The sequence below is a fragment of the Etheostoma spectabile genome, chromosome 6, assembly GCF_008692095.1.
Source record: "Etheostoma spectabile isolate EspeVRDwgs_2016 chromosome 6, UIUC_Espe_1.0, whole genome shotgun sequence".
Taxonomy (NCBI): domain Eukaryota; kingdom Metazoa; phylum Chordata; class Actinopteri; order Perciformes; family Percidae; genus Etheostoma; species Etheostoma spectabile.
The window spans coordinates 27,445,648-27,458,296 of NC_045738.1; the positions used below are offsets into that span (position 1 = coordinate 27,445,648).

The 12,649-nt window shown below is 39.9% G+C and overlaps 2 protein-coding genes and 1 long non-coding RNA gene across 3 annotated transcripts in view; 1 reads left to right on the forward strand and 2 right to left on the reverse strand.

Moving 5' to 3' along the window:
- LOC116690513 (high choriolytic enzyme 1) overlaps positions 1 to 1,780 on the reverse strand; it is a 6,966-nt gene extending 5,186 nt beyond the window's left edge. The window contains exons 1-4 of the mRNA XM_032517526.1: positions 1,644 to 1,780; positions 1,175 to 1,205; positions 1,011 to 1,076; positions 589 to 741 (exon numbers count right to left, since the gene is read on the reverse strand). Of these exons, the coding sequence (XP_032373417.1) occupies positions 589 to 741; positions 1,011 to 1,076; positions 1,175 to 1,205; positions 1,644 to 1,706 (313 nt within the window). The 5' untranslated portion in view covers positions 1,707 to 1,780. The remainder of the gene's footprint in view (positions 1 to 588; positions 742 to 1,010; positions 1,077 to 1,174; positions 1,206 to 1,643) is intronic.
- The window catches only part of LOC116690515 (uncharacterized), a 12,607-nt gene extending 5,325 nt beyond the window's left edge, over positions 1 to 7,282 (forward strand). The window contains exon 2 of the long non-coding RNA XR_004332276.1: positions 7,249 to 7,282. This is a non-coding gene — a long non-coding RNA (uncharacterized LOC116690515). The remainder of the gene's footprint in view (positions 1 to 7,248) is intronic.
- The window catches only part of LOC116690509 (low choriolytic enzyme), an 11,759-nt gene continuing 6,235 nt past the window's right edge, over positions 7,126 to 12,649 (reverse strand). Inside the window, exons 5-10 of the mRNA XM_032517522.1 lie at positions 11,239 to 11,359; positions 10,981 to 11,159; positions 10,345 to 10,426; positions 9,430 to 9,554; positions 8,947 to 9,010; positions 7,126 to 7,352 (exon numbers count right to left, since the gene is read on the reverse strand). Of these exons, the coding sequence (XP_032373413.1) occupies positions 8,955 to 9,010; positions 9,430 to 9,554; positions 10,345 to 10,426; positions 10,981 to 11,159; positions 11,239 to 11,359 (563 nt within the window). The 3' untranslated portion in view covers positions 7,126 to 7,352; positions 8,947 to 8,954. The remainder of the gene's footprint in view (positions 7,353 to 8,946; positions 9,011 to 9,429; positions 9,555 to 10,344; positions 10,427 to 10,980; positions 11,160 to 11,238; positions 11,360 to 12,649) is intronic.

Here is a 12,649-nt window from a genome sequence, read left to right on the forward strand (position 1 = left end):
CTTAACGACTACTCAAAGCGCTTTTAAATCTACAGGACACATTCACCATTCACACACAGTGGCCGAGGCTGCCGTACAAGGTGCCGCCTGCTCATCAGATAAACACTCACGCACACTCACACTCCGATGCAGCATCGGGACAACTCGGGGTTCAGTGTCTTGCCCAAGGACACCTCGACATGGGATTGCAGGGCAAGGGATCGAACCACCAACCTTCCGACTGGCAAGCAACCGCTCTACCACTGAGCCACAGCCGCCTACAGTACTGCTGCTACCACTATCACTAGATCTAAAACCACTGTTGCTACTACAATTACATTACATTTAGATGATGCTTTAATCCAAATCTTTATATCAGAGGTGGCACACCACTGGAGCAATTAGGGGTTAATTGTCTTGCTCCGGGACACAGTGGTTGATGTATCACATGGGACTTGAACCCAGATCTACCACACCAAAAGCATGTGTCACATCCACTGCACCATCCCTACCACTTTTACTACTATTTCCAACTACTACTGCTACTTCAAGGCTATTATTTACTGCCGAATAAAGACGCAAAGTAAAAGCCAAGCCTTCAATACTCACAGTACTGGTCGGAGATACGGTAGGGTACGTAGACGTTGCCATCGGAGGATTTTGGCCACAGGCAGCTACGTGCTGTGCAGGGATCAGCATTCTGTAGACCTGTTGGCACTGCTATGTCTCCAAATAACACCAGAGGGTCTTCCAAGTTCTTTCCTGCAAAATGACATGACAAGATTAAGTAAATGTTTTCATCCAATCTTATTGAACTGCATTTCATATATTTTTATCTAACTACTGTGTTAAAAACCCGTCAAATCTGGGTCTGATATAAGCTCTTCTTCCACAATGCAGTGTCTTTGCTGTTTACTTTCAGGTATGTACTGTAACACCAGCACCATTTCTTATTTCTATATGTACGGTTAGATGAGTATTTCTGTGTTTGCTGCTTGAGTGATAATGTCAGTAAGTGGAGATGAATATACCAAGATTAACATTGGCCTTCTCCAACAGCGTGGACACACTGAAATCGTCATCTTCAATGGTGTTGCCTGCGGAGTAGAAATCTGTTACTCAGTGTATCAGTTACACAATTTACAACTTTATGTTTCTAAAGAATTCTACTGTCTGAAAAGTAACCATGTCTTACCAGAGTTCTCCTCGTGGTTTTCAACGGAAGCCTGTAATGAGACACAAAGTAATTGTTGGTTAAAAACAGTTGAATCAATATGGAGCCACTATCATTTAAGATGTGAAAATTGGCTTCTATGTTCAGAGAGAGTTTGGTTTTCAGTCAGTAATTTGACTTTTAATTCAAGACCTTAAACAGCCTGTACAGCCTCCTGCCATCTGGGAGAAGATACCAGAGCATCCAAGCCTGTTCCACCAGCCACTTTATGATAAAGACATTCAGGACCTCTTCCTTTTATATTGCACCTTTCACAATCTTTATCTTTACCACAACCTTATCTCCTATGTACGAGAGACAATCTTAAAGTTGATTTTGGTTTGACCAACATCATTTCAAATTGTGTCATTAAATTGCTGTATTTAGCTAATATTTGAGAAAGTAAGTGTCTGTCTGTGCATATGCATGCAAAGTGTCTGATGAGGTTTACCTGTATAACAAAACTGTGGGCAGAGAAGAAGAGGACACTGAACACAGCCGCCTGGAGCATCATGGTTGTAGGACAGCAGCAGCAGACTCTAAACCTGGGGAAAACGAAGTGTTCCAACTTATATGGGTGTGAAAGCCAACTAACTTTCATCCTTATATGGCATACTGCTCACCAAAGAAATGTTGACAAATTTGATTAACTTGGAAGTGGCAGTTATTACTTAAAAGAGGCGGTAGTTTGTGTAAGATGTGGGCTTTGTTTTCAGCTATCTGCTCCAGGCAGGACCAGATTACACATTTTCATTATTATATAAATTATTACATTGTTGTTGCTTTATTCACAACAACATAAGGCACTTGAACAGTAATGCTTGAGAACAATGCTCTCACCCAAGTAGGATATTCATGAATTTTACTTTTTGCTAACTTTTTAGTGTCTGAGCACCTGAACTTTTGTCACAATTTGGTTTTAATTTATGAGGTCGCAGCGATAAATGTTATTTATCAATGTCAAAGATTAACCAGATCAGCACTTTATTTGAAGGGCCACGCATGATGACCGGCAGCTAGGCTTTCAAAGTCCTCCGGTCTCAGAGAAAGGTGTATCTGTGTGTTGGTTATGGTTAGCATTGTTGTATCTCAGCAAAGCTAACTTTAGGGTTGGCTGACAGAAGCTCAGTTTCTTGGGACTTGGCATCAGAAACAGAGGGTTGTGGTTTTAGTCTCTGTATGGACCAAGTGTGGGTTGTTGACTGGCCGTGTCTGGAAAGGTGCCACTTTGCCTCCTGGGCACTGCTGAGGTTCCTTTGAGCATGCTGTGCATGCCACCGTACCATGGCTGATCTTGCAAATGTCTGTTTTGAGTCTTGTGTAAGATACATTGCATGAGATACTATGTACAAGTAACTAAAAGTAAAAAGTGTGCCAAGACATTTTTGTAAATATTCAGAGACGTGTAATTATAGCATAAGGCAACCTTTTATTCATTATTTTTTAGCTCTAGGATTGACTCAGGGAAGAGGAGTCCCCCTGCCTTGCATGGTTCCGTGGGCTGCGCCATTTAAACAACTAGGCCATTTTCACGATTAGTTTGATCACCCTGTAGCTGGCCACCTTTGATGAGTGTGTCTAGTGTTGAAAGGCCCAAACACCCCCTGATTTAAAGGTACACTACTGATGATGTGTCCCCAAATTTACATCTTCCGCCATCTGAAATACAGCTCTCACGACACACTCAACATCGAGGCACACCTCACGTGCATACTATCCAATGGACAGTTTACCATCATGTCCCATGTTTCATGATTCTTAGAAATTACTGATACTTTGGGGATCACTTATTGATGAAATTTACTTTTGGGTTGCCAGGACGATAATGTAAAATGTAAGTGTGCTGTATTTATATAGCGCTTTTCTAGTATTAACAACTACTCAAAGCGCTTTTACATCTACAGGATACATTCACCATTCACACACATTCATACACTGTGGCCGAGGCTGCCGTACAAGGTGCCACCTGCTCATCAGATAAACACTCACACACATTAACACTCCGATGCGCAGCACCGGGGCCAACTTGGGGTTCAGTGTCTTGCCCAAGGACACTTCGACATGGGACTGCAGAGTCAGGGATCACCAACCTTCCGATTGGCAGGCACCCACGCTACCACTGAGCCACAGCCGCCCCTTAGTTAATGCTAACGGATCTTTACACAACCCTTCTGTGTGGTTAGAATCAGAGCTGCAGAGTTTTGAAAGCCTGCTTGTGCTCACATGACTTCTCCAAATTGGGAGCACAGTTGCAATATGCGTTTGCTTTACACACAGTCTTGCAAAGAACAACTATTTGAAAATAAACAGAGATGTGTGACTTTGTCTTGTGACATGTCTATTGATGTAAGAAAGAGTGATGAAAATGTTCAGTGTTGCATGTTTTGCTCTGTATCTTAAGTGGTGGAATAAGTACATTTACTCTAATACTGTGATCAGGGGCTGAGCAGCGAAATTCATGTTCCCATGCAGAAAAACTCACCAAACTTTGCAATAAGTCCAACATGCCAAACTTAATCAGTGTGATTTGTGTTCTAATAGTCCCGACAGTGGTGCTACTGCAGCCTTATGAAATTTGAAACCTTTAAAAATACATAACAAATTAACCATACATTCTACAACGTTGCAACTTGCGTCAAACTGTAGCCCCAGTGGAGAAGAAACTATCCTCTGCTTTTACCCGGCAGCAATTTTGAAGTCCATCACTCTACTTTTTGCAAAAACTGCAAAACTTGATAAACCTACAGTATCTCTTCCCACATTTTGATCAACAATTTAGCCCACAGTGCATTAACACGTTTTACAGCATATACTGTAGTAGTGATAACATATATTATATCTTGAATCTGATGTTAATAGGGAAAAAAATCACAACATTTGGAGGTCACGTTGCAAAAATTCAGAATTTTATCTCAAAAAGGGATTTTTTTTTTCTAAAAATATTTGATTGTGTCTTTACATCCGCCGTTGCAATCAGAGCATCTTTAAACATAAGTTTGTAATTCATTGTTATTTGTGAAAATACATGACAGGCATTTCTATTGTCTTGACCAAAGTACACACATTCTAAGAATTTTCACATTTTTGACAGAAGTTCAAAATTCTGCATTGTCGTGCAGTCCAGCCCATTGTCTATTGAAGCTCCTCATTATTGTTTGGCTGCTCACTGAGATTCTAATGTACCTTCAGGCCCAAAGGTTGTGAGTTCAAACCCCCAGTGTGGGCAGTGTAATACCTAATCAGTGAGTGCTTTGGTCTCTTTCCATGCATGTTTTAGATGGGTCTCTGCATCAGCACAGCTGATTCAAATTAAAAATGAGTTCACCTGTCTGAAATGATCAGCTCAGTAGTTTGTGCACTAGGTTAACATTCCGTTGTGTAGTCTGGTTTTATGCTGTGGGGATCGGAGACACATAGGTTTCTGAGTGGCGCTGTAGCTTAACAAGGCTGATTCTGGTTTTCAGAACAAGCGGTTCAAAATTCATATCCTGTACCCCCCATCCCCTCACTTAAACAATAGGCCGGTTTCTTGGGCATAATCAACATGATGAGCAGGAAAGTTTAGCTCTAATGCTGACAGAAACCTTGTTTATTTGGCATTCTCCTCCATCTGCTTTAACATTGTCCTCCTCAAAATGCTCGGGACCAACCATTGATAATTATAATAATTAACAACAAATTTAAGGTACTTGGGCTTTACTTGAGTATTTTCTTTTCATACCACTCCCTACTTGAAGTCCCTACTTGAACTGTTTGGATCGTTGGTCCATATATACTATTACTCAAGTAACATTTCCAATGCAGATTTTTGCAATTCGCACTACAGGCGGTAGGTGGTGCCAGAGGAGCTGGATTTCTTTTTTTCACATTACCTGCTTCCTGTAGTTCTACTCGAATACAGGGTCAGTTTCAGCAAATATGACTGGAAGTTGGTTTTATAGGGGTTACCTACTGCGTCTTTACGGTTAAACCACCTTTAGGGTCTTCTGATCACAATGCTGTCCACTTAATTACCATGTATATGTCCCTGCTTGTAATAATAATATGAGAAGACATGATCCTCCCCTTTTTTACTCTGGTGGTCCATTCCATAATTACAGAATGGTCCCTCAATAAATTAGTCATGACAAAAAAATGTTTCCATGAATCCTCTATGTTAGAGATCATAATGTTACCTATGCTTGTTGGATTAATAGCTAGTAAATGTTAGCTTGTTTGCTAATTCCACCAAACATGCTTTTACTGGTTACAGAAAATGCTAGATAATTAGCTTGCTTGCTAGGGAGTTCAAAGAATCACTTCATCCGATGTGTAAAGTGAATAAAATTGCTTGCAAGCCTTCTCACTGGAGTTATACAACCACACATATCCTGTAGAAGTACACTTTTGACTGTATTATTTGTGTCCCCTTCAAAACTAGCTCTTGTGAAATCTCATGTTTATTGTCCCCCCCAACTGTTAGATAAAATGTACACCTATGGACATGGTGTTCCAATTACTCATGGCTCTATATACTGCAGTGTTTTTCCCTTTGTTTGTTCTTACCTTCTGTTGCAGACTACAACAACAGTTGCCTTTCTTATGATGTTTGAGAGTTCATGGTATCGATAAAAAAATGGACTGTACGTTTGGCATCCTCCCGGTGCGGTTGAAAACTAAACTGTTCCGATGGATTCATGTTGCGTGGAACATCATTGGTGTTAAAGAGCACATATCCATCCAGAGTATTTGTGAACAGGCTTCTTTGAGACAAAAAAGGTCACTGTTAGTGATGTCTCTTGTTGTGCAGAATATGAGTTGTTGCTCTCGGGTAGGAGGTTAAGACTAAACAGATTCAAAAACTAATTTATTCCTGTGTCTATTAAGCTCCTGAAAAGCTGCAGATAAAAGCCAGAACAGGCCTGGGTTGATGATGGGGATGGGGATGCGGATTTGTGGTTTTGCAGTCTTTTTGTAGCGCTTGTGATCACTGTGATGCACTGATATTTATGTTTTTATTATTTACTTTTTAAGTGATTTTCAACAATGCACTCTGTGATCGGTAAGGTCATATTTAGACAAATTTCCTACATTGTGACACAATAAAGTTTATGTTGAGCCTGTCATTCATTCCCCCTACTAATGTAACTCGGTTTCTACCGTCACAGTAGCTCTGTGCCCTGAGGTCACACAATGCCTTGTGTTGCCTTTTATGTTGCTCACTCCTGTTAACTTTACTGTTCATCAGACGTGACAAGACAAAAGAATTTGGTTTTCCTAGTAATTTCAGCATTTAAATAGTGTCGATTTTTTTTCACTATTCGAACTATATTCGACTTTCGCAATACATTTCAACAACCCTATTTGTTAGCACATCTTTCAAATGTATGTGTCCCTACCACATGCGACTGATAAAGCTGTGAGTTCAGCTGATTCTTTAGCTTTCTCAGCACCTGGATAATCCACATTTGGGCTCAGTGACTCAGCTGAATGTGTATAAAAACCTAGCAAACCTAGCATGTCTGCCCCATGTTGGCAGAGTCCTGCAATGGACCCGGTTCGATTCTCACTTGCGGCCCTTTCCCGTGTGTCATCCCCCATCTCTCTCTCCTCCTTTCATGTCTATCCACTATAATTACTGGAGTGAAACCTCAGCTGCACAAGTCCACAAAGAGGATCCAAGGTGATTTTAAATGTCTGCTGTGAAGAAGTGTGCACTCTGTTTCAGTATGTGAACCCTCAGCTGACATGTGTAACCACTGTATATCTTTCCTCTGAGTAAAAGCTGTAGCTAAACCTTTTTTGTTGGAATTTCTTATTCTGTATTTGTGTATTATATGTGAACAATGTAAAAAAAACAAAAAAAAACCTCTAAATAAAAAGAATTGTTAGCTGTTGTGTGTGCTGGTACCCTTCTATCTTCTCAGGTCACAGTAAAACAAACAGACACAGGCTGAGGTTATGTTGTGAATGAGCATGGTTTATGTATTAGTATAGGCTACAATCAAGCTCACAAGCAGTTATTCGCATAACTGTACTTTTGTGGGGATTTCATTGGACACTTTATTTGTCATCAGGACAGCATGTGAGCTAATTTGATCAAATTCTGAACAAATTTGTTTTGAACAAGACGCATTTCTGGTTTTGCTCGTACAACGTTGCCTCATTTGCTCTGGATTTCCTGTTGGAAAAAAAAGGGAATTTGTTTAAAAATGTTGAATGAACATGTGTACACGCAGAAACACACACACACAGACCCACACACAGGCATGCGCATGCAGGTACTGTAAGACACTGAAGATGAGTAAAAAAAGCTGAATTATTTTTATTCATCTTTGTTAAGGAGACCATCTTAAGCCCTTTTCTTTTTTTTTCTCTTTTTGTACAATTGTTTCATTAAATTTTATGCCTTCCACTGCAGGGTTTTGCATACATACTCTTACTAACTTAAGGAAGCAATTTCATAATTTACAAATACACATACACTGTATATCATTGGTTAATGTCAGGGTTGTTTGCATTTCTTTGAACCAATCACCATGGTCTCGGGAGGAGCTAAGCTAAGCTCCAGCTCTGCAAAATAGTCTCAGGAAGGAACTTGTTTTAGTCAACGCATTCTTTTGAATGGGTTTGTATGATATCCTAAGAGAAGTTATGCATACTAAACACATGATATCGTATGAAAACTAAGAGTCCCCGGGCTGGTCACGTGACATTGGCAACAGAGCTCCATGACGCTGAGCAACAGTTGGTTGTTAACCCAGTACAGCGAGCTCTGGGACACCGGCTATGGTTCTCCGCATGGTGCTCTGTCGTATCAGCGGTAGTTTGATTTTTAATTCTGTCACGGCAAAAAAAGATACATGGAAATCCTACAAATTACAGTGCTTAACTTTTTGTAGCTTTTCGGACGTAGGGTTCGTGAGAACAGGCTGATTATAGAGGAACATTTGCACAGCGCAAAAGAAAATGCCACATACATTGTTACTGTTGGTAGGTACACAACACAACAAAGTAAATGTTGACGTAAAAATGAACTGTTTTGCTGAAAAGTTGAGATTTGCCATTATTATTGTTCTGAGTCACGTCTGCGCTAGCCTGCATATGTAATGCGACGTTGATTAATAGTGTGTACACCCTCTGCCAACTAAAAGAAGTTGTAATCCTAACATAAAGCCATGTGACAGTCTAGACGAGGAGACCTGATGCTATACTGTCTTTGCCTACAGCTATACTCGACTCCTAACACCTATGAAACCCCTTTCCTCATAAACCTAAAAAGATAACATATCCTAAAGATAAAAGCTAGCTAGATCAACAGGGCTGACATTTAGTTCAATATTAAATACGTAGGACATTGAGTTTCACTCAACGTAGAACGTGAACTATCTAAATTAGCTGGACACATGGGTAAACCTCATTTGCTCTCGCCGTGTGTATTTTATCCCTAGCAATCCCACCAATCTGTCCCAAAAGTTAGAAAGTAAATACTATAAACGTTTTTTTTTTCAATTTTTACATCATTTCCTGAAAGGAACCAAGAAGGCCTGCCTTGTTGCACAATCCAAACTTTCTTCAACGAAATGCATGATTAAGGAAACAAATCAGTAAATAAAAGCTACTAAACACATAAATAGAGGGAAACTACCATCTGAAGACATAATTCTCAGCTTAGACGTAGAACAATATATGATTCACAGCTTGGTTAAACTAAATGGTAGTATTATACTTAAGTTACATCATATGGAGGATAGCGTGTAGCGTGTCCAACTTACCTTCATTTCTAGAGGAAGACGTTTCTTTGCACAGGTTTCAGGTCCCGTCTGGAAGCAGTTGAATCTGATATGAATTCAGAAAGAATGCAAAATCTTTAAAAACTGCTTGATTCCTATACAATACTGCTACAATGCACATCAATATAAGTGTGTTTTGATCTTCCTAGGCACAGTATCTGTTGGTCTGACCTAGTCTGTCAGTTTCTATCAGTAGAAAGACAGCATGAGAGAGTGTTCACAATACTGCACTCCAAGTCCAACCTGCACAATTGGGTTTATTCACATTTTATCACACGATTTAAGCAGTTGCACACTTTTGTATCTATCTATCTATCTACTGTTGGTAGTTGAAAAGCAAGAAGGAAAACAGGCTAGAATGTAGAGAATGTAAGTAAGTCAGAGAAAATACTCTGCAGATACAGAAACAAGTAGGAAGTTATTTATCTAGGAAGATGGTGTGAATATGGGTAAAAATGTACGTACTGCAGCCATACAGACGGTTCACACGAACGATGTCAGTGGGACTCATCTGGTTGGCTCTGCCAATGTCCACATTTGGGTCAGGGATGGGAACGATGGTTGGCTGCCTGTTACTAGAGAAGGCAAACCTATGGTGCAAATACACAGTAGCGATGAGAGGTTTACACTGTACACCTGTACTGTTAAATAACCACAAAAACCTGATGTATGGATCCACACTGGGCGTGAAGAGATTGTAAGGGATTTACTGACTGAATCCATAGTGCTTGTTCTTTGTAAAAACAAAATGCATTCTAAAGTTAATCTAAAGCTACTATTGGATTTGAACAGTCCAGAAAGAGTTCCAGACAAATCAAGTTCTAGTCCATCTAGTACATAATACCCCCCCCCCCCCCCCCCCCCCCCCCATGTTTTCATGGACAGTGTTTGAGACTGTCCTCGAAAAACACCCAGTTTGGTTTTTTCAAGCAGCGATTACAACTCATATTTTCAGGTTTATAGTGACACACATAAGGAGGTGAGTTGGGTTGGTGGGACAAAGACAGGACTCCATCCAGGAGACACGCTTTCATCCAGGAGACACACTTTCATCCAGGAGACACATTCGAAAATAAAAGCAAACAGGGAGTTTTTTTTTTTTTAGTTTTTTTTGTAACATAATATGTGCATATATATATATATATGCACATACATACACACATATATACAGTATATATACATAAATATGTATACACATGTATATATGCACACACATCTATATATGTAAACACACACCTATACATATACACACAATCCGAGAGCATATTGTATATACCTACATATAAAATATACATTTCATGATATATATTTCATGATTTCATAGTTGCATAATTACATTGTTGTTGTACATTATAATTAAGTTCAGTGAGTGACTACTACCTTCCGTAGTGCATGACAGAGCCGTAGTCGTAGGGAGTGCCAAGGTTCCTTGTGTCGATCTTCCTGAAATTGTGCTCCATTCCTGCAGCCAATCACACAGCTTGATTCAATGTTTTTATAACAGTTAATTTCCAGTCAAAATGTAAGTGAAATAAGTGAATAGTTGGTTCTGTCATTATTTCTGTACACAAGGTTGCTCATTCTAGAGGCCTTCCTAAGCATATACTGTGTTTCAAGCTGTTCTCACGAAAGATTTGTAGACATAGCTACTAAAAGTACTGTAGTTTGTATGTGTTCCACATATTTATTACTGTATGCACCACATTGACTGCTGTGTAGGACTGATATGGGCCGCATAGGTACATAACTGTCAAATTGTGCATGCATTTCATGACCCCGTTCATGAGAATCCATCACATCATTCACATTCCTAGCTACTGTATTCCAGCTACGATAATATGATAAAGTCATATTTTCATTCATTATTTGCACGTAACGTAAAAGTTTAGAGCTTAAACGTTATAAAGGCAAGTTGTCTTAATTGTAAGACCCCATTGTTGGTTGTTGTTTCATTGGAAATGCATCATTAAAGCTCCATCTATAGTTGTAATAAAGAAAGTCTGTAACTGGACCCACCACGAATGACGTTCTCCAGCAGGATGCGAACATGCTGGTCCCTGTCGGACCGGGTCTGTTCATGGTTGAAGCCCAGGGCGTGGAGCAGCTCGTGTTGGACGATGCTCAGGAAAACACAGCCCTGGCGACTCAAAGACACTACCTGGCCATTACCACGACGCCCAACAAATGAGTAACACCTGAAAGAAGTTAAAACCACACTTTTGAGTGAATGTATTCGTGCAGGCATGTGTGGTATGTGCATTGTGTGGTCCATACCCTCCACGAGACTGGATGTCCACAAAGTCCCTCTGTCCGTTAGCCAAGGGGGTGAAGCGGATGCAAGTGGACCGAGCAAACGACTGCAGGCCTTGGACGATGATTTCTCTCTCTCGCGCGGCTTGACGATAAAAAAAACTACATTATTTAACAGTCTGGTGGGTTTTTATAATGTACTCTTCTAATTCACTCTGCCATTTCACTGAAAGGGGACTTTCACCCATTTTACCACCCAAGTAGACTACTATGCTGTCCAAACTACATGCCATCTTGGACAACGTCTCGCACCCACTCCATGGCTGTTTGTTTGCTTCAATCACAGGAGCACTTTCAGTGACAGACTCATTCTCCCAAAATGCACCACAGAGCGCCACAGGAATCATTCCGCCCTGTGGCCATCAAACTTTTTACTCCTCCCTCTATGTGTCTGACACACACACACACACCCACACCCCACACACACACTTAGAGAGGTTGAAACTGGACATATTATCTGTATTATCTGTTTTGTGCAATAACACTGGCCTGACATGTGTGCAATCTCAAACCAACTTATTATTATTATATTATTATTTAACTTTTCACCATTCCAAATCCTTAATTATGTGAATTATGTAAAATGTTAATAACATTCCTTTATGTAAATACCGTACGTATCCAATTCCTTATATTCTTTATTTCTTGTATTTCTACTCTATTTAAATATTGTGCAACTACACACAGAGTTTCCCTTCGGGGATCAATAAAGTATTCTGATTCTGATTCTGATTCTGATTATTAACAGGCAAGGTAATTTATTTGCTTAGCCCTTTTCAGCAATGCAATTCAAAGTGCTCTACATAAACATATATATATATATATATATATATATATATATATATATATATATATATATATAATAGACATATTATTAAAACCTGATTGAAACAAGATTAAAAACAATTAATCAAAACCAGGTGTTGAATACTAGAATACAAGAATAAAATTCACAGTACAGTGCATTGCACATAATCAAACAAAGGCAATATCGAAAAGGAAGGTCTTCAGCCTTGACTTTGAAGAGCAGAGCCTTGGTGCCGATCTACAGTTTACCGGGAGTTTGTTCCAGATATACGGAGCATAGAAACTGAACGCCACTTCCCCCTTATTTGTTCTGGTTCAGAGGATGGCGAGCAGACCTGTCCTTTAATGAAATCAGAGGCCTCTGCAGTTCATAATTCACTAGTAGATCTGACAGGTAATTTGGCCCTAAACCATTCAGCGACTTATGAACCAGCAGAGGAATTTTGAAATCTATTCTTCGGGGCGCAGGAAGCCAGTGTGAAGACTTCATAATTGGACTGATGTGATCAGCTTTCCTTGTGTTAGTGAGGACTCGAGCAGCAGCGTTCTGAATCAGCTGCAGCTGTCT